Source organism: Apostichopus japonicus, chromosome 11, assembly GCF_037975245.1.
Source record: "Apostichopus japonicus isolate 1M-3 chromosome 11, ASM3797524v1, whole genome shotgun sequence".
Taxonomy (NCBI): domain Eukaryota; kingdom Metazoa; phylum Echinodermata; class Holothuroidea; order Aspidochirotida; family Stichopodidae; genus Apostichopus; species Apostichopus japonicus.
The window spans coordinates 4,861,804-4,884,894 of NC_092571.1; the positions used below are offsets into that span (position 1 = coordinate 4,861,804).

A 23,091-nucleotide genomic window follows, 5' to 3' on the forward strand; every position below is an offset into this window, starting at 1 on the left:
AGATACATTAGTGAGAGAGGAAAAATGGAAACGTCAAAAATGGAGTTGTCGGTGTAAGGGGTAGGGTGAGGCGCACACCCCCTCTGTAATCCTTGATCTGTCACTGGCTACCCTGTGTATATAATAGGGATCAGCGCTTTAACTATGACTGTTCCTCCGTTTCTCTTCCCGAGGTCTTGGCTATCTTCTACTCCCTCCTTTTCTCCCTTTTCTCTCTTTCTTCTTTTTCTTTTCCCTTCCTTTCTCTCCTCCTTTTCTTTTTTCCCTCCTTTTCCCTTTTTTCTTCTCTTTTTTTCTCTCCTCTTTTTCTTACCCGGGGGGCGCGCGCCCCCAACGCCCCCCCCCTGGATACGCACCTGCTTAAGGTTAATTGGTTGCTGCCTCGAGTACTCAGTTTGTCACGATATTGAATATAATATCAAAACTAGGCAATACAACAATGTTGATTTAATAAAAAAAAATCAGCTTCTAGAAGAACAGAACACAAATGAAGCAACTATGTATGCTACAGATATCCACCAGATTGCATGTAAATGCATCAAAAGATAACATTTCTCGCGCCCTATAAAGGCGGACCTATGGAAAGCCGTTTTAACATTAAAAAGGAATTTTAGATATCTCGAAAGAATTTCAGATATCTCAAATTAAATTACAGATATCTCCAATTTATTTAAGATATCTACAAATAATTGCAGATATCTTAAAATCAATTTCAGATATCTCGAAATACAAGAGAATTTCAGTTTGCGTTCTTAAGTGTGAGCAAGGCCACGGTAGCCAAGTTGCTATTAAATGTTTCACACAGGAGTGTGAGCCCATCATTTTATGCAGTTTCTGACAAGTGTCAACCTAACTTTTCACTGAAACTTTGATAGACTGTGGTTATAACCAAAAAGCCGTTGAAGATGCATGCACACATAGTTGTCCTACACACACCTTTTCAGGTCAAGGTAGATAGCTTGGAAAGTTGAGCGCCAAGACGGTCACTAGAAATCAGTCATCCGCCCTCCACACGACAAAGACTTTTTCTACAGGATCCTTTAAATGTGCATTCAGTTCGTACTATCAGCTCGGGAACATTTCCCTGGACTTAGTTGGATCATGGTGGCATATTCCTGTATCAATCCGACCGAGTGTTCTCCTATCTCAGTAAACCAGTGCAAAAAGCAACAGGAGAACATCTTTTTAATATGTTATCAATCAGGATCTGTTTTTTTTGTTTGTTTTTTTTTTTGTGGTTTGTGTGATGAGGAGCATGATTGGAAGTACATGTGGTGCACAAATTGGATCAATTGAGGCAATTTTAGACGCCTTTTTAGGCCTCCCAGGAGCAGCGTACGAAAATTGTTTGCTGATGAGTATAGAGGTTTGTTTACAAGACGACGAAAACGTCAGACTCATACAAAAAAAATATGCATGGTCATGATACGGAAAATTGATGGTGCCAACTTCTAAGCTATCCAGTTATGGGAAGCATTTAGCTAGAGCGAACTTCTACCTAGACTTAGAGACCACATCACCTTTCTGATTTATTGTGTAAGTCACTGGGGCTTTTAATGGGCGTATGCTACCTTAACTTATAGACCAATTAACCGATCTACACATGCCACTCATTGTTTACTTTAACTCAATTCTTAATTTTCACTAGTATCTCTTCACTTGTATTGAGAGTTTGAGGACAAACTTAGTTAAAAGCAGTGGAGGGTGTAGGGATAATCACTAGTCTATTGCATATTTCCTCTTCAAAACTCCCTGATGTTGAGGATAAGAAACCCGGTAAAAACTTGTACGCAAAGACCATTCATCAAGTGGCTCGCAACCGTCTAAGATTTAAGTATTCAAAAAAATATGTTTGTCTTATATGATATGAAAAAATGGTGGTGCCATGAAGGCCAACTTGTCAGCTATCCGGTGATGGGTAGCGTTTAGCTAGTGAGAACTTCTATCTAGACTTAGAGACCACATTACTTTTATGATTTATGTGTAAGGCAATGGGGTTTTTAGTAGGCGTCTATGCTATCTAATACACCAGTGGCGTAGGAAGGTACTTTTGAATGGGGGGGGGGGGCTGAAGACTGATGGCCGGTTGGGGGAGGGGTTTTAAGCCGGAGGGGGTGTCCCCCTCCCCTTTGGAATTTTTTGCATTTCCAGGTGGCCTCAGATGCAATTTGGTGCAATATAGCACACTTCAACACCCACTCCATTTTGTAAACTAACTTTTGTATTTTCACCTGGCCTTAGATGCAATTTGGTGCTCCAAATGAGAGTTTTTTTCTCATTTGGAAATGAAAAAGGGGTTTTCTGACTTGCGAAGCGGGGGGCGGAATGATACTTCCGCCCCTCCACATTTTTCACTGGGGGGCTGGCGCCCCCCCCCAGCCCCCCGGTTCCTACGCCCTTGTAATACACCGACATACGATTAACAATAAACTGCGTCTCTTTTAAACTACGACCTTGTCGTTTCGGCTCTAAAGAACTTTTTTGAAACTACACGTTGTCAATTTGGAGTGCCCCTTTTCAACATACTTGCCGCTTTCAAGCGAGTCGAGATTACCCAATCTGTAAATATAGGTGTGATAAATTCATTTCTTACTTATCGAAGTGTAGAACAACTTAAGTTTTCAAGTCTCATTTGTTAAGTTGAAACCAACAGTTTGATGTTGTCCATTCCCCGCCACCCGTACCAGTTTCGCTTCCTTTTGTTGCACCCCCCCTCCTCCCCCACCCAGTTACAGCTAAACTACGACGTGATCTTATTAATTTCCTCTCGGACTACTGTATAATAGCAATTGCAATTACATCGACACAGAGCCGATTTTGCTTTAACTGCAATTTGATAACGAAGCTCGTTACTTAAAATACTCTTTTATGATAAATACTACGGACATTTTCTCTGTCGCCTGAATTTATTAATTGACTGCACTATACAACATAGGCCTATACTTATTTTCCAACATACTGCCCATCACGAATCGACTGCATCCAGCCGGACTGCCGCATTGATCGAGTCCTTCTCCAAAGAAAGCTGACCAATAGAACGATTAAGGTATTACACGGTGAAAGGAAAAGCACTCTACCTGAATAGGACTGGAACACGGCGCTTGAAACGAAAGCATGATCACAAAATATATAGAAGGAAAACTACCTCACTATGCCACTCTGAGAAGACCCCGTGCAGGAACAACCCTTACTGGTATATGTATCAAATACCGTGTGTTTCAAGTGCATATCATTTTAAATCAGTAGCCACCAACCATGTGATAACGGTGTACCCACTGAGTTGTACATCCCATATAATTAGCGGTGATCCTTTACGCATTTCCTAATTCAAGTAATCAAATATTTTTCAATTATCCAGATAACAAAGGCGAAGATGCTGAAGAGCCCGGGTGCGAATTTCTTTTTCCTGAACCTTTCGGGCAGTGTACGTGGAGTTTAGCCAATCAGAGAGGCTGTGTTGATGACGTACTACAGTAAAGATAGCGGCGTGCTTACCAAATGTTGAAGTGCATGGGGAAATCACATTCGATAAGTCAACATAATTGTTGTACTACAGCAGAAAGTATTGAGGTATATAGGCCTTGCACTAATAACATTATACTGAATCATTGTGCACAACTTACGTGACGTTTGCATCGGTTTTTGTTGAAAAACGGCGATGTATGATCGCTGTCTGTTGTACAAATTTACAATGTCTTCAGATTGATATGACACTGTACTCAGTACTGTAGTACTGGTACAGTAGTATGTTACGTACTTACAGTTTACACACATCTACACAGCAATATTTGTACACAGTGGTATAGTCCTATAGCACCTCCTTGTGAGAGACGAGGTCCAGTAATTAACGGTTTATTGTGGAAACTGCCAAATGTTTGTTGTAAACTGATGAGCGAATTAGGTAAATAAGAGTGCAAGTACTGCCCTTGTTTTATTATGCAATAAATCCTCTCTCTTTAATTGTTCCAGAATGAATATCTGTTTCCCTTGTCTTTTATTCTAGCAAGTCATCTGCTTTTAATTAAGATAAACTTTCCTAACACGGATGTACCACATTTTGGGGCTGAGACCGATTTCCCTCTAATAAGATCTAGAAGGAAAATAAACAAAAGAAACTATATATATTTTCGCCACACTATCTACGGAGTTTCATATATAAGATGACCATGCACGAAAACCATGACATAACTTATAATATCGATTTTCAATTCATGATATAATACTTGGACATAACTACTTGAACATGAGAAAAAGTGGGGGGAAAATCCACACGGGGGCTCGAACTCGCGCTCTTTCGTTTTCCACCGTATGTTATTGAGGGGACGCATTTACCCGACTGACCATCTTTACTGAGTAGTACGTCATCAACACAGCCTCGCTCTGATTGGCTAAACTCCACGTACACTGCCCGAAAGGTTCAGGAAAAAGAAATTCGCAGCCCGGGTAGCTCAAATGACTTCCGGAGCGGCATCCATCTATAATCTTTGCAAGTAGCATAATACCAAAAGTGTTTGTTTCTTGCAAGCAGTGGCGGTACCAGGGATTCCAATGTGTGTATCTGTGTATGTTTGAGGGGAGGGTGGGGGAAACATTTTTTTTAAGAAGATCGTTGGAAGTGCACAAACGCACGTGTATAAAATGCAGATCACAGGAAACTTCATGGGTATGGAACATGTCGTACCACCCACCCCTCCTCCGTCCCACGTCTACGGTGAACCAATGTTTTCATTTATGAATATATGAATTTTTACAAGAAATTTACAATGGCGACAGAACGTGAATGTCATATAACCAGTGTCGTATACATCGACCAATTCTCAAGAGATATGTAGATCGATTACGAGACCGACTTGCAGTGATTATCAAGCAACGTTTTGCAAAAATGGAAATTGCTTTATAATTACAACTGTACACATTCAGCTGGAAGTACAGGCGCCCCAGGAGCTGTAGCACCTTTTTGGTCAAAAATAACATGTCAGGATGAGAATTTACACATTCATTTCTCTGAAGTGTGTCTCAGGGCCCTAATGGGGTTCAATGGGTCCTAGTGGGGTCCTGTCGTGGCGAAGCCCCCGAATTTATTTCAAAGCCCTTGTCCGGCGGAGTTGTTGGATTTTAGACCATTTCTTGTTCTCGTTGTGACTTTAAAGCACAAAAGCACATGTAAGAAGAAATTCTGAAGGCTTCAGGCTTTCCTAGCGCAAAATCTACACGGTCCGAAATTGAAGATACCGTAGATGGTGAAGGACTTCGAGAACGCATTAATTTACGATTTAGTACGTTAGTCAATAAGGAAATCATATACATATACAGAGTATATAGCGATATAAATAAAACTTAAAAAACCCGTCCAAGTTCATGATGGTATTTTAACCTAGTGGTCATGTTTCTTTGGCGTGTCAACGGCCCGGGCTGTGGTGGGAGTCGAGGTGGGGAGAGGGTACAGCACGGGGTCAATTAGGTTTCCTCCATTAAGTTCATGTCAAGTCACTGGTCATCCTAGACCAGTTGTAGTAGATGCAAATAAAAACATTAATAATTCGACGTAATTTTTGGATGATGAATTTAGACAAAATGTCAGTGTTGATAGTAGAAAACAAACCCATATATATCCAAATGGCCTCCTCACGTTACCCTCTACCCTTCAGTAGTGCAGTCCATTAATGATGTTTCACTCCCCCTAATATTAAGGCTACATATGAGCACTGATACTGAAACAGGAACCGACTCAAAGTTGAGGTGGCGTAAGGTTCCTATGGGGTGGGGTTTCCTTCACTACATTTTTTTAAGAATGAACTTACAAAACAAAATATTTTGCCGGCAATTGACGGGAACCAGCAAGTCCTGCTGGACAAAATACAAACATACAGGCGCGTAGCCAAGGGGGGGGGGCGAAGGGGGCAGCCGCCCCCCCCCCCTTGAGCATATTTTTAATTTTTTTTTAATGTTTTTATGATATCGCTACTATTTTCAAAAGAGAAAATGCTAAGATGCAACTTACACGCCAGGTGGGAAGTGCCATTTCCAGCGATCTGGGAGGCATTTTCAGCCAAAATTTTCTTGTACGCTTCGCGCCAATCATGGTGGCGCTACGCTTAGATAGTTTGCAATGCCGAATCTACAGTTTCGCCCCTCCCTTGGCAAATTCCTGGCTACGCGCCTGCAAACATGAAAAGGTTTCGTGAACCAAACCTTCCCCCGCTTCTGCTCTCCCGTCTATCAACATTGTTCAACACCCTTACTACCTGCTGTTCCGAACGTCACGATATCGCTACAAAACTGAAATGGCCGCTCGTAATGCGTTTTGAATAGATGATACCCAGCTTGATCACGGTTGTCGGTTGACCTGGCGACGAGTGAAGCGCAGCGTAGTTGAATTTATTCCCTCGCTTAAGTTGATCACACAGTTCCCGAAACAACGAACTCGAATTGTAACCTAGAAGGATTAGTATTTCCCGAAAGCTTGCACTAGAATGTGATTCATCCAAGGATACTACTTTTAAACTATCTTTACGATTTTACTAGTTTGGGGCAAAATACAAAAATATTGACGGATAGTTTGATTTTTTTAACGATATTTTTAAACTCTTATTGGACCGAAAATCAACCCTTTAGAAAAAAAACCCATTTAATTTTGTACATTTTTATTGAACAGTATGTTTTACCATTGTCAAAAAGGAGATGGCGTCGTACACAATTGCAGTTCGAGTGGATGGAATGTACAATATTGGAGAACTCTACTAAACAGATACCACAGATACCACACTAGTGTAAATCACACAGTGATCGAGATAACATACACACGTATGGGGTCTAGAACTCTAGACTAGACTGTAGGCTACATGGTACAGTACCAAATATATCTTTGACAGTACTAAGCGTGCGTACAGATGCATGGCAACTTTCTTGAATTATCAAGTGTAACGCGCATACCTCACCGTATTCATCCTGGCGTTTTCGTCCGCTTGGATTCGATTTTATAGACTAAATGCATACTCGTTGGTTTGAACGGCTCGATCTTTGCGGAATATTGGAAATAATTGATATATTATCAATATTGAAGTTGATGAGTTCATTCGTGAATCGTGTGGCCTAACCTTTGTAACTTAGGTCTGCAATAGCCTATGTGTTCAATCCGGCCGGTGTTTTGTTGACTAACATACAACTGAGTGTAAGCTCGAACCAATAACGTCAATCTAAGTTAGGCTAAGCCAAACCTCAACGACAAATGCTTCCAAGTAGGCTACCTTTAAACTGTGCTCGACAAGACGACGTTTGTGCCGTTGTGAAGAAATTCTGTTTGAGTGACGACACAGTTAACCAGTTTTTTAGTATTTCTGCGAACATTACTTTCTGCATGCAAAAGCCGATGTGCTGAGCAGTTGGTGAATGCTGACGTTGAGAAGTGTTAACCTACATTTCTTGAAAACTTTGACTGCCTCACAATGCCTGCAAAAGCAGAAGATATTTTGAAAGGCTTCAAGCTGTATCCTTTTGTACATTTGCCTGTATAGTGTTGTAGGCCTAGCCTAGGCCTATGTGTTTTGCCTGTCAAACGTTAGGCTTTTCATATAGCATGGTGGGCTCATAATTGATGCACTTAAGGATTTGATTGACGATGTCTGTCAACTAAAAATCCAAATCACTCAACTGCATGCATTTTTCATATGTGTAGTTCCTCAGTAATGTAATGATCTCAAAAATGTTATTGGTCTGTGCCTATGCAACGTACAATTGAGAAGCATTTGACCACAAAATGTTTGCTGTGCCAAGTTCTTTCATACCTCTAAATTGACACATTTGTCGATAAGCTAACTGTAGTGTAGGCCTAATTATACATCCATTGACTTTGGATTCTGTTTGCTATGCTCTGAACCTCTAAGCTCAGACAGGTCAGGTCCCAGAGAGTAGTGGTATTATATTGAGGTAATTTTGATTATTTACAGGGAGTAAGATTTCCAAATGTCAAAAAAAAAACGTGCAAAACTGAGAGGAGGGTATTAAAAGCTTATAAAAACCACAATTCGATCAGCATATACCTGAAATGTATTCAAACCCATGAAATATGTAACTCTGCTGGACAGCTAAAAGGTTAGGTTGCCTGCTGTATCAGTGCTAGTAATATTTGAAGGTGCGTCAATTACGAAGGTGCGTCAATTATGAAGCCTTTGCTATACTATAGACATAACTCAACGTAGACTAGGCTAGACTAGATCAAAGCCACAGATGCTCTCAGCATTTTCCACACTTCAATTATAAAATACCCTGCTTTTCAGAAGGTTTCATTTTCCAGTGGAGGCACTGGCAAGTTGTTTTACTTTGCCGCTGTGACTCATTATCCAGTAAAAACTAATTCTTTTCCTATTAATAGTGATAAAAGTTGTTTAACTTCTCCACTGTGACTCCTTCTTCAACTTTAGCAAAAAATATATTGTTAGGAAAATGTGTCAAAGCATTTATGAAGTACTATCTTGAAATGTCTTCTTCCCAATTGGTAAAGCAGGTTTGGCAGTTATTACATGTATATACATTATTAACCAACATTGATTGCTAATGATGTATTATCAAACGAGAATTCTAGGACACCATGAAAGCGTTGTGAAGGGAACTAATCACCTTCTAAAATCTCACGTTGCCCTATCACATATTGGAAAGCTCTAATTGACCACAATGCTAATAACGTCACACTTTTTAATTAAAATAATGCTGAACTTAAAGCTCTAAATATCTGCACATGGGTTAGCTTAATATAGCTTAGGGCCTGCCATAATGCCAATTACTAATGATTGTCTGAGATGACCAAACGTCTGTTTGGACAACCACATTCAGCGTGACAGGTCGTCCTGCGGACATCTAGTTCTTTAGGTCATATTTATTGGGACAACCAAATTTGCTGTTGTGACAACCGAAGAGTAAGACATGGTTGCTTAGGGCCAACTAAGAAATCGTAAAAAAATTGTCTTTCATCACCAAAAGAATTTTGTAATTCCATGCCATTTGGAAATACTGGATTATCAGGATTCAAAACCGGCCATTCTGTTTATATTTTGTATCTACTTTATAGTATTGTGCGTGGTTTGTCGCTACAACTCAGTACTTCAAATTCCATATATAAAAAAGTGTACATTAATATAACATGTTTTGTTGTCACAACTGTAAAGCACCCTTTAGACAGTGTGTTAACATTGTTAGAGGGAGCTTCTACTCCTCAAGTATTCCCAGACATTGAGGAAGATCTGGTAAATGATTACAGTTAAGTGTTTCATTAACCTTTGAGGAGGAAGTCAAATAAGAGCTTGACCAGATATCTGTAGCTGACCATGTCATATCAATAGCTGGAGTGCAGCATTCATTTCAAAGATATATGTCAATGGTTGCACTAACTGGCATGTTATTTGAACTATTTAGATTTTGCACAATTGCGAACCTTGAATTAACATTGGGAACAAGTTTGACATACAGTATGTTGGATTTGCAATAAATTCTTCACAATGTACCAGGTCAATAAACATCTTGACTGATCAAAGTAAATACATGTTAAAAGTGACCATTGAATGCTTTTCCATAATTCTCTATGCTCAACATCAGTAACTGGATGAACCTGAGAGATGCAGAGACTGGCAGAATTCTATGGCAAGCTACAGAAGATTTGTAAGTATTAACAACTCATTAGCATTAACCAAATGTGTTACTGAATCAGTATCAGTGTCTTCATGTCCCTATGGACACATTATTTTAAGGTTCCACCGTACAGTATATATATACTTCAACCATAGAGTGTGTGACTATTACTGTAGAAGCACAAGAATTGTTGGTGTTTTATAGATAGTCTTGCCTCACAACCATCTGTATTGAGATAACACAAATCCCAAGTTTGATGAAAATGAAATGGTACAACATTTTCCAAGAGTAGTATACAGTAGTAGGAATGTAGTTACAGCAGATGGAGACTGTATACAGCCATTTACAATTTCAAGCTTTCCTGACAGGGGGCACAAAACCTAAATAAGAGCAAGTTGAACCAACAATTTATGCTACCTTATATCTCAGTATACAAAACTCTTCTTTTCAACTTATATCAAATATTTTACAAATACTTGTCCGGACATTTGATTTTGCTGTTTTGGTTAGCCTGCCATATTAATGATTGGAAATGAACATTAAATAGTTGTGACTGAGTCAATTTTGGTAACTTTTCTTTTTTTACAGTTAGCATTTCAAATTCATCAAGTTTGTAGCCATCGTATCAAGTACTGGTTTCTTTGGGTTGTGCATCAATTGGCCTGATGCTTGACTTGCTATTTGCCAGAATTATACAATCAATCATGTTTTATGTACAGTACAGTCTGTAGTACAGATAACCTTAACTCAAAAATAGTTTGGATGAGCAGTGAACACTCACAACAGTGCTGCATAGTATTGTGCATCACTAGCTCTGTAGACTATTCATTACAGTAAATATCTGTATAATCCTCTCTGTACACAAAGATACCTGCATGCTGCTTGTTGGCATGGAGCATGTTTGACTAAACCTATATAGGACTCAAAAGTTTGCTCTTTATATATTGACTTTGTAAAGGAGAGTAACATCTGTACCACAACCTTGGTTCTATAGATTTACCTGGTCAGCAAGCCATGTACTGTACTGTAGAACACACGATCCAGAAGGAAATAAAGTTCAGGAGAATTCTGTATATAGATTCTTTGTGTAGTGTTTTCTTGAATCATTACCTGAAAGTGCCTTGTAGGATCATGCCGAGTGTAGTAGCAGACCTGTACAGTACAGTCTACTCACTCTCTACTGTACAGAAAACATATGCAGTACACATATGCAGTACACATATGTAGCCAGTAGGGTTGTTTTCTGAAAGTGTCTGATAATATTAAGGGTAGCAGCAGGATTATGTACCTGTTCTGTGTACTTTGCAGCAGTGGGGATCATTTAAGATCTTGTTTGAATATGGTTTACTGTAGCATAAGTTGAGGTTGAAGGATAAGTTGAGGTTGAAGGATGAGGTTGAAGCATAAATCTTCAGGAAGAAGTTGCATGTTTACTGACAAGTGAAAGAAAGGTTTCTTAGTGTAGGCAGTACTCCGATGTAGCTTACTTTTACCATTAGCCCTGCATCGGGTCTAGTCCATGAATATGAAAATGTTTGCAAGTAACGTGGATGTTTATGTTTAACTTATAAAGCGCACAATATCTACAAAGAGAAAGTGCATTCAGCGGATGATGAAACTTGCAAAACTTTAACAAATATAAGCAACTTACAAGTTGTAGCCAATACTGATGATATGTAAGTTTTTGTGCTTAGGCAATATCTTAAAGAAGACACAAACCTACCTATCATCTTTGGTTTAAATGGCGCAGATCTTATGAAGAACAACTCTCCCCAAAAAGCTAAGAAAATTCTCACTCTGTTTGGGAGATACCGCAGCTTATAAGGTGTATGCTGCCACACACAAGGCTGAAGACTTGATCAATTGGAAATATTGCATGATCCAGCCACTGGTCATATATACAGTACAGGTATGCTTCAATTCCCTATGTATTTCTGCATTAAAATGTATATTTCTGTCATGGAGATGGGTTTTGCACATGCTGATTCTAAAATGTCGAACCTTTTAAACATGTCCAAAGCGATGGCACTGGTTTCAGTCTCAACACAGTCAACATTCTACTTAGAAAATAAGAAAAGTGTAGCGAGTAACATGTTTGGGATCCTAGTGGCACTATAACATCAATTATTTATAAAATGACAGCTCCCAGACACAAGTTTCACAGTCTGAAAACAGACCAACACTTTTCTAAGCTGTTTGGGGGAGGGGGGGGCGAAGAATCTTCATAAAGCTCTTTGTCATTTAAACCAAAGATTATGGTTGAGATTATGTTTCCTTTAATGTACGTTAATTGATCCTACAGTATTTACTGTACATACTACAGTATGCAATGGTTGTAACCTTGTTTACGCAATGCTAATAAATCCCTATAGGACAGCATGAAGAAGGTTAGTACAGAATGCCTGTTCTATTGGTGAATCTTACTTAATATTCAACCAATTTATGCTTGACCTTTGACCAGGAAAGTTTATAAGTAGTGATTGATCTAAGATTGTAAATGAACTTTCACATGCTTATTCCACATGGCACCACTCTGACATGTGCAGAGTAGTAGTTCAAGCTACCATTGTTCCCAGCAGGTATCGCTGACAGATATCAACAGGTACTGTATGTACCATATTAGCTCATGTGGAACATCATGGGCATGGTAACAGTACAGAAAATGCTAAATCCCAATAATTTATTTGTGGGAATTTTCATTTTATTACAGGGCTTGAAATGTACAGTTTAACATACCTTTTCGATGGTAAAGGGGCCCTATGACATTTTACTAGGAAACAACAGAACTAGAGCCAATTGGCAGATCAAGTAAATTTGACAAAAAGGAATATATAGTCTACTAGCATTTAGCCTTCCAAATTTTTGTTTTTTGTATTTAAAAATCATGAAAGAAAATATTCCTGTTAGAATACATGTTTAGGAGAGTTTGCAATGGACCATTCATACAGACACATGTTAATGGAAGTAGAACATTTGAGCAGATTGATATGGATTTTGTCACTATGCCACCAACAGAAGATGTGACCTAGTTATCCTCAGTCTGTAGGTAAAATCAGTGGTGGAGCGTCCATACATCCGCCCCCCCCCCCCCCCTGACGGACTCAAATGGACTGCTGGCGCCCTTTTAAGCTTTTTACCGCTTTTTACTTATTCGCGATTATTGAATTTTGTAATGCGCTCTCATCTATCTTTTGACATTTGTCACATTTGTTGGTGTAATTTTCTGACAAAATGCTCTAAAAGCTATTTATTCTTTGTTTATCAATTAGCAAGGCCCAGAAAGGGTCATTTCCAGCGATCTAGGGAGTATCTTTACTCAAAAAATTTCTGTACGCTCCGCACCAACCTGTGGTGGCGCTCTACTTAGACAGTGTCGAAAGCGCCCCTACAGACCATTCTCGCCCCCCTGACCAATACCCCTAGCTCCGCGACTGGGTAAAATACTGTAGGTAAAACAGTAGTAGAAGTTTCTTTCTAAACAATGAAACCTCAACACAGTTTACTTATTTTGAAAATGTTTCATACCAGCTGGAGTCTAGAAGACACAATGTACTATACTAAAGGTGTTCATACTGCTGGTTAAGAATTAATTATTAAATCAGATTGTCAGAAAGGAGGCGTGTTACTGGAGTATCATATACTTAAAAAATGGGGGTTCACAAAACAATAGTACTACTGTAACTGTAAGTGAATGAAGTAAATATTCCTACTACATACATACCCATTGCAGCTGTTCTAGGAGCATTATTAAAGTCTCAATACGTGTTTGCTGATGAATTTCGGAAAACAAACTTCCGAAGCAGATTCAATGTTTCTTATTCTAAATGCACTCTGACCAGGTGGGTTTAATGGAGAAAAGCTGTCGCAATCGAAAGAAAGAAATTTCTTTTCTGTTGCCCTCTGGCGCGAATGATTTTCCATAAAATCACTGCGACTGCCCATATCAGCATGTTCATTACACAAATGTAACCTATCTATACTCGTATCGTCCACTTTTTTACCCAATTTCACGGAGGAAACTTCTGAAAACACCTGTTATTCCATGCAATGGAAAGAAATGACACAATTTCGCAAGCTACATCGGTAAGGCTGAAAGAAAGATACTATTCAAGAGAATTGACCTAACATAGGCTAACCACGAAAGTGAAGGTAAGCCTAGCCTAACAGTCGTGAACAAAACAGAGAGATTTGATTGGCGCATGATCTGTTGGGCAGGGCTTGCAAATTTTGATTGAAGTTTGTAGAATCTACAGACTCGTAAGAAAATCTGGCAACTTTTATTCAGCTCAAAATGTTTAATGATAGATAACTCAATAAAAATATTGATTATTAATATGAAAATTGCATAGAATGGTGTTATTTTCACTGAGCTGTTAGGGCAGTAAGTTGGAAAGTCATTGAGACTTTAAAGACCACCTTCAGCGAAAGTGAGTATTTTGATGTATCAAAGTTTTTGAAAAGTTTTGAAGTTTTGTTTGGAGTATATATTGGAAAGAAATCAGTGTATAACCAGGCGCGTATCCAGGGGGAGCATTGGCAGCGCGCGCCTCGGGTAAGCAAAAGAGGAGAGAAAAGAACAGAGAGAAGAAAAAAGGGAAAAAAGAGGTGGGAAAAAAGGAAGAAGGAAGGGAAAAGAAAAAGAAGCAGAGAGAAAATGGAGAAAGGGAGGGAGTAGAAGATAAACGCAAAGACACCGGGAAGAGACAGAGGAACAGTGACATAATTACAGCACTGATCCCTTTTATATACACAGGGTAGCCAGTCACTGATCGAGGATTTCGGAAGGGGCGTGCATATCATGGGCGGGTGGGGGGGCGGGGGCGGATGCACCCATCACTTCTTGAGATTGTTCCCATCTGCATGAAAACGTGCGCCCCACAACCCTAAGTCCCACCCCTCTAATCGCTTACCAATGAGTATCGAAACTTAATGACTTAATGCAATACACCACTTCATCGATAACAAGTGATCAGGTTGTGTGTTAGTGACATCTAGAGGTCGCGTACTGACCTACATGGAGTGTGACCACTCCCGATTTCCCAAGATCAGGCACCGAAAAATCCCAAGGACACTGTACTGTATGGATATCTAGCAATATCTAGCGATATCTAGGGATGAAAATCTCAAGATCTTCCCTAAACTGAAGGCAGATAGAAAATCGAAGCCTTCAGTTGAAAGTGTAATGAACTTGAAACTGCGTTTTTAGAAATAAAAAGAAATGTGGGGCATTGCACAATAAACAGATAAAAGTGATTTATTTCAGTCTCATTTCAATTATTCAAATTTGTAAAGCAAACAGCAGATATCACATCATATCAGTGAGCATGAAAATGGCGCACCAGGATGAACAGCCTCCAAACTGTCTATGTGTGTAGTCATAGGAGCCCAATTTGATTTGGGGGGGGGCGGGGGCTGTAACGACTTGCGCACGTTCAACATGTTAATATAAGTATCATATAGGCATGCAACGGTTATTATGTCGCATGCCATCGTGTACCGTACAGTCCGTGAAAGTTGTGGAGTATACCGCCGGATGCTAATGTAAACAACGAAATGTTTTATGTAGATGGAGAAAAAGCATGGAGGTCCAATTATGTCAAAACTCTCTTTTACAATCCGTAATGGCGAATAAGTCGGGCATGCTTAGAACTTTTTTTAATTACCGAGGAGATTTTGATTTCCTTTAGCTACATCATTGCAATTTATTTTTCTTTCAGTAGGTGCCCGAAAAAGTCTCAGCATATTGACCAAATTTTCACAAACAAATTAGGTTGGGGGGGGGGCTGCAGCCCCCTCGCCTCCTACCCCTATGTGTGTAGTGTTCGGTTTCGGAATTATCTGGTATTTTTTCACTTCCTTCAACAAAGTTTCATAGTAGCCGTTAAAAGAGGTTTTAATATTTGTACACTACACCAATAAATTAACTGTGTCTGAATTTTCGAAAATTCCCTCACCAACATTCTTCATCATACTTCCCTCTACTTGTGCAATTTTGACCGGTCTGTTAGGGGTTAAAGGAGGTTTTTCTATATTGGTTGTCCATAGATGAAATTTTGTGCAACATTATGGGTATGTTTGGAAGTGAATTTATTCACTAGAAATGTGAATTTTTATATTCTGAACAAATAATGGGCTTAAAAACCTTGAAATGTGGGCCTGACGGGTGTCATGGGCGGCGACGTAGAATCACCTACAAAAGCAATGATCCAGAGGAGATGCGACGAGGTCGAACATGATGTGTGACTGGTGACAATCTTCAAAAAGGTTATGGATGAAAAAACAACTATTGGGAAATACTTGGTTCTCAGGCAAAAGTGTACATATGGTTGGTCATTATCAAGCCCGAGAAGTGCCATTTCCGGTGATCTGGGGGGGGGGTCAAAAACAGATTTTTTTTTTTTTACTGTGCCAACCAATGGTGGCGCTCCACTTGATAGTCATTCGTGCGCCCCCCCCGGGTAGAAATTCCCGGATCAGCGCCTGATAACATAAATTTAAATTCCGTGATTGTAAGAGTTGGTGCTGTGTTGATGTTAGTGGCCTAAAAAACCTACAGTAGACAGTAATGGAAATTGTAGAGAGTTTTTGCAAGCATTGTATCAGGGAATATCCACAGTGCAGTACATACAGTAGGCCTATACTGTACGGTAGGATTTATCTTGATGCATACTGGTCACCTATTGTACTCTTCACAGTATATGTGAAGTATTTATATTGCCTTTGATAGAGAGCTAAAAAATACTGTAATCATCCATCATAGTTGTAAGGAAATATAGGCATATGTAGAGAATTTAGCAGAGATTTACAAAGAATAGAAGAAAGTGCATTAATAAGGCACATTACCTACAGTATATTTTAACCAGCTATGCAGTTTTTTAACAGTCAATTTTGGACCAACTTTTCTTCTCCTGTGGTAGCAACCTGTGGTTCTAACTCTGTCTCTAAACCCAATCTCCCAAAGCCAGGAACTCCACAAGGAGTGCTTAACTCCTTTGTTTGAACCCTCTTTGTAAACAATCACACTGGTTTAAATCAATTGATGTTTTAAAATAACAGATTCAATAAAATAAATAAATACATTCACAAAGAAACAATGCAAACCTTGCTAAATTGAAAGCATTCTATGTAGACAACAATACTGCTAATTCATGCAACAATAGTTGTTTTGATGATTAGTAGGTCAAAATTAAGTTTTGTTGACAGTGAAAGATGTTTATTTTCATTAATCCAGTACTGGGTATCATGTAGGTACGTATTGCAAAAATATATTAGTAATTTGTATACATAATAAACATAACATGGGATAAAAAAAATAAAAGCATCAATTGACTTATCATTCATCTTATTTAAAAAAAACTTCATTCAAAAAGCCCATTTTTTTCACTATTAAAGAAAATGAATTGGCAATCCTGACTGTCAATGTCCTTGTGTGGAATAGATGATGATATAGCTACAGTACAATGCACAGCCTCTGTAATTATGGTTTTCATCTGAACTGCTCTAAATAAAACCTTTAAGCTGTACAGACTGTATGTCTGCAAGGCTTTGTTACCTCACTGAAGATTTATCTGATCCACTGCAGCAACCAATTACAACGGTCAATAGAAATACTTAAGGAAAAAAGAATACTTAGTTGGCATGGTGATCAGTGTATAATGAAGGCAAATTAGTAAAAGATACATCGATATAAAATATATTAACAGAATGGTTAATAAAGTGAACGTCTGTTTCCAGGAAAATAAGAAGATGGTTTATAAATGTATTAATGGTGTAGAGCACACCTCTTTGCTTAACATACAGTATATCAAAACAGCCAAATTCAAATGGTTTTAATGCAAGTTATGAACAATAAATAGGATGTTATTTAGACTCTGCTCAGCGATGCAAATGAGTCTCCCTACATAAAATTGGGAAAATGCTACGTCTGTAATATTTTCCTCCCCTTTCTACATTCCCTTCACAGGCTCTGGACAGAAGATCTCATTAGTCACACACGTCTTATCTTAAACCTATATATTTCTACTACCTATCTGGTAGTAATTTTAATAGCCAATCAGACCTCTCCTTAATAGACATGGCATGAATATTCAGATGGACCATTTGTTTGAAACAAACTTCACTCAGTTCCCAGTGACATCGATATTACTGAGAGTTCTGTTCAGTTGGAATAGTCCACTCAGCTACAACCTTCATCTTCAAGACGAAAAGTTTCTAATCCGACCTCTCACATCCCTTGTACAGAGCTGTATCTCTGCCCTGGCATACATATTGCATAATTATACGTGGACATTTTGTACATTATACTTACACAGAACATAATGTACAGCACGAATGAAACTTTTGAAATATGACTTTGTTTCCGTTTCTGCAATGGAACTTACCATTCGTAGGTGAGCACAAGATATCTATGTGAACTATTTTGATTTAAACACAGTTACTGGCACCTTAATGTTTAATAACATTTTTTTTTTAATTTTTAATTTTGTAACAACATTATAGCAGATAACCCTTAAAATTGAAAGTATTGGTTCGACCGATTATATGATAATTGGTTTTACCGATTACCGATCAGTTCCTGTGACAATCAGCCGATTATTTCATCATTTTCGTGGAACTGGCCTTAAGTATGATTTAGTGTTATGCATGATTACCAATTTCTAGCCCAATACAATCAAAGACATATACGACAACTTAACGTTTCACAGTAAAGGTTAATGGAGTAAGTTAACACTGTGATACATACATGGGGGCGCTGTACGTTTATAACGAGGTATTGCAATCTCGCCACAACACAATGACAGTGCTGTACAGAATACAGAATGGGAAAAATAGTAGCCATTGGCTACGAAATGAAAAAAGAAGAATTTAGGAACAGCTTAAACAACTGGTATTATAACCATTATCAGTGTTCGAACTCCAACTTAAATAAAGTGAAAAGTATATTGCATGGAAATAAAATATTTGTTATTTCGTAAGGTGATATCGAAATATATAATCTGATATGAAAAAAAAAGTGTAAAAAGTTAGTTGGCCAGACGTTTCGATCCTAGCAGGATCGAAACGTCAGGCCAACTTACTTTTACACATATTCTTACACAGACTCTTTAGTGGATAAGCAGTTTGCTAACAGTTTTATTTTATTAAGAAAAATAAAACAATCCCAAACGTTTGCTTCAAGTTTTCAATGATTACCATCTGCAAGTTAAACTTTCGATCGAACGTTGTTTCAAACGATCATACACAGTAAGTCAATGGCGCTTCTCCATTGACTTAAAGCAGCTTATTGCGTCCTTTTCTATGGTTTTTCTCAACCTCACTAATTCTACAATACCATAATGACATACATAACTAGCTTTTCTATTCAAATCTTACTTCAAATGGTGGCATAAAAGTCGAAAAATTTACACATTTCAACTTTGTGTTTCTTGAAGATATTTTCCGTTGGGATCCAAATAAACATATAACATAATAAAATAATAAACATAATATGCTACGAACGTCATTGGCCAATACGTAATACAACACCATGCTTGATTGTGTAGATTGTGATTGTGTCTATGGGAGTTGTACCAGGAAGCTGTTAGAGTCCAAGTTGTACCAAGTTACCAACTCGACATTTTGAATCTATTTTTAGCAAAGGATCATAACTTAACCTACAACTCTGATTGGTTGAATTCAAACTATTGGGTTGGGGGAACTATATGCGATTATTATTAAATGTGTAATTTTGTCCGTGGACACTTTTCTCATTATCTGCAAATATCCTTAATTATTTGCCAATTAACGCTTTTGGCAGGGAAAAAACTTGGCTTATATCTTAGTTTGCTGTTTTGTGATTGATATGTAAAAAATTGATGGACTTGTCAAAAAAGTGGAAAACTACATGTGGGAGAAATCACACACTAAAGTCCCATTGACTTTGTCGCTGGAAATCAGACTTGCTTTTAGTAGGTTGTGGTAAGGAGTTAAGTTACTGTAAGGAGTTGTTTTAGCACGTATGGTACATGCGATCAGGGAAAAAAGTTGCTTCGGGTTTTTCGCAAAAATATGCGTAAGAATGTTTGCCTAATCACAAAATACTGTAATGCAGTAGAACAAGGACAATCGCCAAACATGTTTAGGGATTTTTAGGAGTATTTGGCGACTTGATTCCTCATTTTATGCCATTTGTAAAATGTTGGGCGCATTGTCAAACCGAACAGTTATGAAGCTCAACCGTTCTTCAGCCAGACTAGCCTAATGTACGTAAAACTCACAATGAACAAACCCTAATGTTATTGTTTCACTTACCAGTTTTCACCTACGGTAAAACGCCCAAATTGGTTCAAATGTATATTGATTTGGCTTTTATATTTAGTCGAGACAATTAATCTTTCTTATCATTCGTTACACATGATACCAGGAGGTTTTGTTAGATGCAAGAAGCAAAGTGAAAAAAAAAAATTACGTCGTCCTCCTAAGCTTATCGCTGGTATACTGTATGATGTTAACTGCCAAAACTGGATAGTATATCGAGAGCATTAGTACAATCTCGCGTGAAGAACTTGCGATACAATTACACAGTAGATTAGCGCACCTTAAATAGCGTTGAATCGAATGATCTACATTCTTTTCCCGCTGTGGTTGTGGTGAATCAAAAGCGCGGAAAAATACAATCCTTTATGTGGAACGTAATAATCGGTTCCAAATAATCGGTAGCACGATGGATTTTGCTGATGTCGATTATTTACCGATTGTCTGATAATCGGCCCAACGCCGATTGTGTAACCGATAATTGGTCAAACACTAATATTCACCTTCCATATGTTTTTGAATAATCGGTATGACATAACTGGTATTCCACGTAATTTTATCGATTCCGATTATGCAATAATCAGCCTGATTCCGATTATCGTTTGAACACTTATTTACAAGGTCTGTGTCATCGGAATGGAGACTTTCATAATGTATGCTTTTATTAGTTTTGTAGTGCTGTGTACCCTTCAACTTGGGTAGAATGATTGAATGAACAAATGAATGAAATAATTGAGTTGAGAAGCAGAATGAAAACCTGATTGCTGCTTTAAATTATGAAGTTTTACAGTACAAATTGGTTTATTTATTTGAATAACAGGTATGGTCACAATTATATATCAAAGTATGTTAATATAATCAAGATTTGAGAACACACCTTGCCTAATGCATAGTATTGAAGGGTGCATTGGAGCCTTTGTGCCATCCTCTTCTTTCAAGCAGCTCATTGTGTTTGTACAATCATTTTACCAAATCCACCAAGTATTACTCAAACTTGACACCCTTGCTTGTTTTTCTAAATAATAAAACAAATAGTTTATGCATTTGACTTATTCATTCTTTCAGTTGCCTAGACATTTTCTTTTTACTAGTAAACATATTCAAAAGCAATGTTTCAAAAGTTTCTTTGTTATTTGAATTGAAATTTTACTAGTCATGCTTATGTTTAACATGCAGTCATTATGGAAGTTTAGGATTTACTTAGACAAATAGCATACATGTTATATAACATATATGATAACCAGCTGAAAGAGCTGCTAATTGGTGAGCTATAAATTTGCCTTTCTACAGATCAGTTCCAGGGAAGGAACACGAAGCAAGAGTACCAAAGCGTTTACTGAAGTGCAAGTCTGTTTCGAGAGAAATCAATTTTTCATCGTTGGAACAAATGAACCAGTTCAGATTGGAACAAAAGGTGCTTCTCAAAGGAAGATGTCTAGAAGGTACTTCTAAGTTATCATTTTAAGGCTGCAGTTTACATTTGGGTGTAACTTTTGTCCAACCCATTTAGTAATAAAATATCATTGGATAGTCTTTGCAATTAATAAAAAGACCAGTACAGTCACAGACACTTGACTGTTCCCTACTATTAAGTAACCATTTGCAGTAATACAGTGTAGAAGATTTTGTGTCTCACAAATGTAATTTAATGCTTGCATTCTCGTTTTCATTCGCAAGCTCTTCAGATTGATACCAGGCCTCGACAATAATGAATTTTAAAGCACTCGCCATTAGGCGGCGTGAATAAATATTGACTCTCCAAAAACGCAAAATTGACTCTCCACTGTTACTGTTTTAAGGCTCCATACTTGTAGCAAAATACCAAACTAGTCTATACCATCAATACTTTAAAACTAAAGTAATAGTACTGTACCTCACTGCAACCGTGAGCCACTACTCCTTTAGCAACTTTGTATATTTTTGCAAGTTTGTATTCTTGTCGTTTTCACTGCAAAATGGTGTGCCAAAAACTTCAATGTTACTCCACGACACTGCCTAAATTAAAGCGATCTTTAACACAGTGAAAATCTAAGGTTGACAAAGCATTTAACTTCCACTTGCAACCTGTTTCAAATCAAAATCTGAATGCTCTTTGTAAAACTCACAGCAGGGAAGGACAGCAAACTTGTCTTAAAAACTCCTTATAATATTTGGTGAAGCTTAGCTGATGGCATATAGAAAATGCCTCAAAAGGTAATCATTTATTCAAGAGGTGTTTAGCCACCTCAAATGTATTGGTATTCTGACATGAAACAATGTTTTCCTCATGGTTTTGTGTAAACGAACTTACTATCCTACAGTTGTTAGGTTATGGCACAGTGAACCCTAACCAACTCAGAAGCTTGATGCTTTGTGCAGCGAAAATGTTTTGAAAATGATAAATAATCGTGTATTGTGGATTTCATTTTCTGCATATCAGCTGTAAATTGGTCTTGTGTCATAAGCTTGGTTATAATAGTGCTCCAAATACTTAATACTCCAAATACTAATACTTATACTCCAAATACTTAATAGTGCTCCAAAAACTCCAAATACAGTGGTTGCAACTGGTAAAATGTTTCATGCATTGCAGTAATTTATTGCTCTAGTTATTTTAAGTTCAGAGGGGAATTTCCACTTGTTTATTGTTTAAGTCTACTCCGAGGGCCACTAGTACCATACTGACTGTTTAGGGCTTGCCTGAGCATAACCAAGAGTGTCATGATATTGATGTTCAATAAACTTTTTGTAATTGTTTAGAAAGGAACAAATGAACATAGCATGTTAAAGAATGCTTTTAAAGCACACTACACACTTCATAAGTTAGTAAGTCAACCCATTCCCCATAAATACCAATGGTAGAATTAAAATGTTTTCCCTGCATGTTCACAAATGGAGAGAATGCTCCACTAAGTCTGTGAGCCACCACCGTACTAGAAAACTTGCTGTCTACTGCATATTGTACATACAGATAGCGAACCATTTTACACAGTTAATTCCCATTGAGATTTGCCTTTGACAAAAATCAGCTCACAACTCAAACATGCTTGAAGTTTTCCAAAGGTACTGCTTTTATGATATTGTGAAATGTTTATAAAGATAGTCATGGTATCATTTGGGATTGACTAGCCCATGAGTCAATTTGAACTAGCCAATGGCGAATTGGTGAGAGTATTTGTCGAGGCGTGATTGATACCC

General features: G+C 38.1%; 1 protein-coding gene across 1 annotated transcript in view; it reads left to right on the plus strand.

The window, feature by feature from the left end:
- Positions 1 to 6,769: 6,769 nt before the first annotated feature.
- Positions 6,770 to 23,091, plus strand: part of LOC139975663 (retinal rod rhodopsin-sensitive cGMP 3',5'-cyclic phosphodiesterase subunit delta-like) — a 42,191-nt gene continuing 25,869 nt past the window's right edge. Inside the window, exons 1-3 of the mRNA XM_071983756.1 lie at positions 6,770 to 7,486; positions 9,589 to 9,651; positions 21,205 to 21,356. Coding sequence (XP_071839857.1) covers positions 7,446 to 7,486; positions 9,589 to 9,651; positions 21,205 to 21,356 — 256 coding nt within the window. The 5' untranslated portion in view covers positions 6,770 to 7,445. The remainder of the gene's footprint in view (positions 7,487 to 9,588; positions 9,652 to 21,204; positions 21,357 to 23,091) is intronic.